This window comes from Trichoplax adhaerens, genomic scaffold (genome assembly GCF_000150275.1).
Source record: "Trichoplax adhaerens TRIADscaffold_275 genomic scaffold, whole genome shotgun sequence".
Lineage (NCBI taxonomy): Eukaryota > Metazoa > Placozoa > Uniplacotomia > Trichoplacea > Trichoplacidae > Trichoplax > Trichoplax adhaerens.
The window spans coordinates 3,249-8,218 of record NW_002061186.1 but is presented as its reverse complement, the minus strand read 5'-3'; the positions used below and the strand labels follow the sequence as shown (position 1 = coordinate 8,218).

Sequence of the window (4,970 nt, the reverse complement as noted above, 5' to 3'; positions counted from 1 at the left end):
AGTTCGTTAATCTGCGATAAAACCTCATCTTTTTATATCAAAAATCACTTTAGAAATTCATTAGACGTTCAAACGCTCTTGCTACTAGATTAAGGATATTGTTTGTTGAGTTTTACTAGTCGTGTTTATCCAGTGCAAGTTTTGAATATGCCAGTTATTGTACCGTTAATTTCATAAACATTTACTATGAGTTTCATTTATAGTGGGAAAATAATCGTTCTTGCTCAACGCTAAAGACGAAAGGCAATTGTGACATGTCCTTTCCAATTTATTAAATTCTCCATTCTACATAATTCATTCCACAATTAGAAATTCCTCTTCGACAGCTTCCTCTAACTCCAAACAGTCACTACGTTATAAGGAAGAAAATTGTAGACCAAATTTGTACTCAATTGCAGGAAATAGACAAGTCAAATGGTAAAATTTTAATACATGGTATGGCTGGTAGTGGTAAAACAACAACTGTTTGCCAGTCTGTTAGACAGGCTACTAAAAAGGGCTTATTTAAATCAAATGGCTGTTACTGGATGAAAATTGGTAAGTTTGTAAGTCTTATAGATGATATTTCAAGTATTAATAAGTAATGTATTTGGGCGACTATTACTGTACAATTATCCATACAATGTATCTGCAAAATTGATCAATTCGAATTTGGAGTAGAGCATAAGCTTACCCCACCTGTCCCTTATCTACTTCGGACCGAAAGCATTTGCTAGTATCATTAGAAGAATTATAAGAAGTACGAGATGAGAACATTGTTCTTATGGAATGGATAAAAGTATTGCCAAGAGATAAATAAGTTTAACCTTATTTTATGAGTAAATACCATCAAGTAGGCTACCATGTAATGATCATAGTTTTTAATCTTTCAATATTTAACGAGCTTCTAGTAAGATAACTTTAACTCGTAGTTCAATCATATTTACAAGAGCATTTCTTTCTATGAAAATAATGTAGCAAAAGTAATTACAGACTACGATATAATAAAATAGTTGCCTTACCGCATTAAATGACGTTGAAAGCGATCACAATTTACAATTAATAGTACAGTAAAGTTTATTTTCTAGTATATGAGAATCAACTATAAATTCCTATTCAAATTAATAACTGTAACCTGATTTAAAAATCATGACACCGTGGAATTTTTCCCCTTTTAAAAAATTTGGCCATATTTAACCAGTAGTGGAAAGTATTATGATTGTGTACTATTTTTAGGCAATATTACGTCGAGAGATAAAATGAAATCGAACCATAATTTTGTTAGGGTTAGATCTTTAGGGATTATCGATAAGTGGATTATCATGTTATTGACGAACCCTTTATCTACTGGAGCGAATAAAGTAAAATGCTTTAAAATGCAAGATGAGATGGGAAAAGAGATAGATACATATTTGTTAGATCCTTTAAACGTAACTTTGTTGAAATGTACGCGCTGTCGAAGGTCGTTAAATTGCCATGCTTGTTTAAAGCAGCGATGGTGATTCATATTTATCTTAATTTAGGCGATATATCTAATATCGAGTTATGCAAGAAACTGAAGATATTAGGTATCGATCTTAATATGGAATGGAAAGAGAATATTCAATCTATCGGCGAAATTCGTGCTTATCTCAGTTCTAGTCTAGAAGGTGATTTTTGAGCCTTTTATAAGCAATTCTATGTCAATTTGAATTGTATTTAAGGTACAGCATTAATAGGTATTTGATTATTCTTATATTAGCAAAGCCCCAATTTTCCGAGACGCTATTTATTTTTGACGATATCTGGAATAAGGATCATTACGAATACTTATCTTTTGCCAAGAAGTCAATCTCTACTTCACGATTTATGTATCGTGAAAATGAGCTCGACCATCACTGCATCCGTTTACCGGTTAGTTTTGTAATTCAGTTTCAGTTACAGTTGAATTGCTCTGATGATATTGTTCATTTCATGCAATAAAAGGTCAAAAATGAATTTATAATTTTTTCCAACTGTATTAATTAAAGTGGCATGGAGTATAGTGTTATAGTTGAAGAAAACTTCACCGCTATGATTTCTCTATTTTGTCATTAAGTAACCTATCCGAACAATTATGATAAATACAATTCTTATTTCATATACTCTCTTGTATAGGAAAAACTAACGTATGATGAAGCTATAGAACTGCTTGCGTTACTTGCCGTTAACGATAATGATCAGACATTGCGTCAAAATCCAGTTGTCAAGAATGTTATCGACAGTTGTCAAGGTTTACCATTAGCTATCACTTTAATTGGTGGTCTTGATTTAAAAACTGATGAAGAGTGGAATAAAGCAAAGGATATCATTGCCAAAAAGTCTGCAGATATTGAATTAGCTCATTACGGTTTCAATCTATACGGGACTTTACAATTAAGTGTTGATACTTTAAATGATGAGATTAGACGATTATTTGAGCAACTAGCTGTATTTAAGCGAGTCGGTATTCCTATTCAATCTGTTGCATCGTTATGGAACTACGATGAAATCGAAGCTCGGAATCTCGTAAAGAAAATGCATAACAAATCATTACTTACATATGATAAAGAAAAGTAAGTTTAATCAGATTTCGGTTCGTAGAATGTATTGAAATAGACACAAAGTAAATTGCTATACATTTAGAGCATCAATCATGTTTGAACACCAATTATTTTTAATTTTGGGGTAGAGTAGAATAGTGCATATCCAAGTTAAGTTAATTGAGTGATGTCCAATTTTGCAATGCTTTATATTTTAATATTCAAAGCATGACCTAGTGTGTCCTTGTAGGCATATATAGTGATAGATATAGAATGAACAGATTGATAAGTATTTTAAATTGATTGTGACTGTACAGTACTTGCATGTCGAATAAGCTATCATATATCTGCTTTATGTTAATTTTGGTTAGAATACTGTATGCCCAAGTTAAGTTAATGGAGTAATTTTGCAATGCCTTATAGGTATGGAATGAACAGATTGAACTAGTGTAACTTGTAGATATATTTAGTTATTGGTATACAAGTGGAACAAGCTAGGATAAATGCAATCTGTAAAATACAGAACATAATACTTTTTATCTACTTGTTAATATATTTGGGTTCTATCACGATTTATAAAAAGGTCATACTAGTTACGATGATTGCCTATTCTATGTTTTGACGACTGTACATAGGCAGCTATATTAATTCTGCAAATACTGTACAGAATAAGAATATCTATCAATCGTTAGTTGTAGGTTGATAATATTGCGCTATTAGTTTTGTCTCCTTTTTTATCTACTAAATCAACATTATCACCATATTAAGGTTACTAGAAGTTGTGACGCTTTCACTCCCATCATTAATAATACAAATATTATATTGAGAAGTATAAATTGTCTTACCTAACGTAGTCAATCGGCATTTGCTATTTTCCTCTTCCATCTTCAAGCGATCTACGAATGTATGTCTACAAAGCAAGCCTTGTATACACACTGCACATTGCACACAATATTCTACACAGTAAATTGAATTCTAACCCTCTTCCATAAGGCTCTCTTTCTCTTTTAGTGATAACTAGCCAATAACTACTTTTATTTAATTAATCTTTTCTATTAGCTACTGTTTAGTTTGATAGTAAATTATGATTTGCTATCGTCTAAAGTAATTTGATTCTGTAATCCAATTCATCTGCAATGACTATTCAATATGTTCTTCTCAATAATCGAGCCAGTGCTATTCAATCCATAGTTTTACATACGCTATAATTGTATCGATTCTCAATGCAGTGCTACAATCGATAGCCTTGCATTGACTACTGTAAATAGTATTAATCCCATTGATTTCCCTTACTTTGTCAAGATCGCACTGTGTTCTACACGATTTGATGGTCGACTATCTACAGCAACGACTCTACTCGCACAATTCCAATCAAGATTATCGCAAGAGTTTAAACAAAACGTTGATCGATGGTTACCGTAATCAGTGCGATGGAAAGTGGAATACCTTCCCTGATGATGGCTATTTCTATCCTAATCTTATTTATCATGCTTTAATAGCTGAAAATGATCAACATCTTCAAAGTATTATGACCGATTTCGATTGGATGACACGTAAAATTGAAATAGACAGGACGATCTATTACCTAGAATGCGATTTAACAGACTACGTCGACTATCTAAAGAACAGAAAAGAAAGAAAGGAAAAAAGGAAAGGAAAGAAAAAGGAAAGAAATAAGGTTGGATACTGAATTGATGTAGTTAATTCAATAGAATGAAAAGATTGATTACTTTCATCTCTGTATACCATGGATCAATAACAACTGTACAAATGATTCCATCATCCATTTTTTGGTGTAGATTGTTCAAGGTAGTGATTAATGATATAACATGTAGAAATCCTAGTTACTTACGCCACCTGGTATTGGTATTTGCAGTTTTCAAACTGACGATCTACTTTGTACAAATCGGGCTGCGTCATTTTTATCACTATATAAGTATTTGCATGCTTAAAGTGTAGTTGGACAGTCGCTTTTACCAATGTCCATATTTTAGCATGTTTTGATTAACGTAATAAATGATCACGCCGTCGCTTAATGACTTAATATGCGGCAATACAATAATAGCAAGATGGAGAGTCCTATTGAGTTGGGTTTGGGATGCTATTTATGCTTCATAGACGAATTGATCACGTTACTCTTCACTTTTTCGGTTACTTGTACAGTAGAATATAAGGTAGCAATCCGTCATCATCATGTCGTTGAAGAGATTGAGGCAGAAAATAAACTTGTAATTGCTACTAAGGACTAAGACATGACTTTGGTAACTAGGCGAAGATTGTGAAGTAGTCTTGATAGCTGATTTACAATTGTCCATAATTACTCCTGCCACAAGTTACTTCTAGACATTGTAAAACCAACGCTGCCAATACTACTCATTTTATAATTATAATTATAAATCGACTGCTAGTCATTCCAGCGCTTTCTTTCAAAATACGACTAATATCGTTTAA

General features: G+C 32.4%; 1 protein-coding gene across 1 annotated transcript; it reads left to right on the top strand.

Moving 5' to 3' along the window:
* Window positions 1-1,474: 1,474 nt before the first annotated feature.
* On the top strand, window positions 1,475-4,339 carry TRIADDRAFT_62659 (uncharacterized protein; the record flags this gene model as incomplete). Its single annotated transcript, XM_002118603.1, has 5 exons — window positions 1,475-1,628; window positions 1,721-1,872; window positions 2,116-2,552; window positions 3,822-4,197; window positions 4,319-4,339. 5 exons carry the CDS (start codon window positions 1,475-1,477, stop codon window positions 4,337-4,339), a joined length of 1,140 nt encoding a protein of 379 aa, XP_002118639.1.
* Window positions 4,340-4,970: the final 631 nt, after the last annotated feature.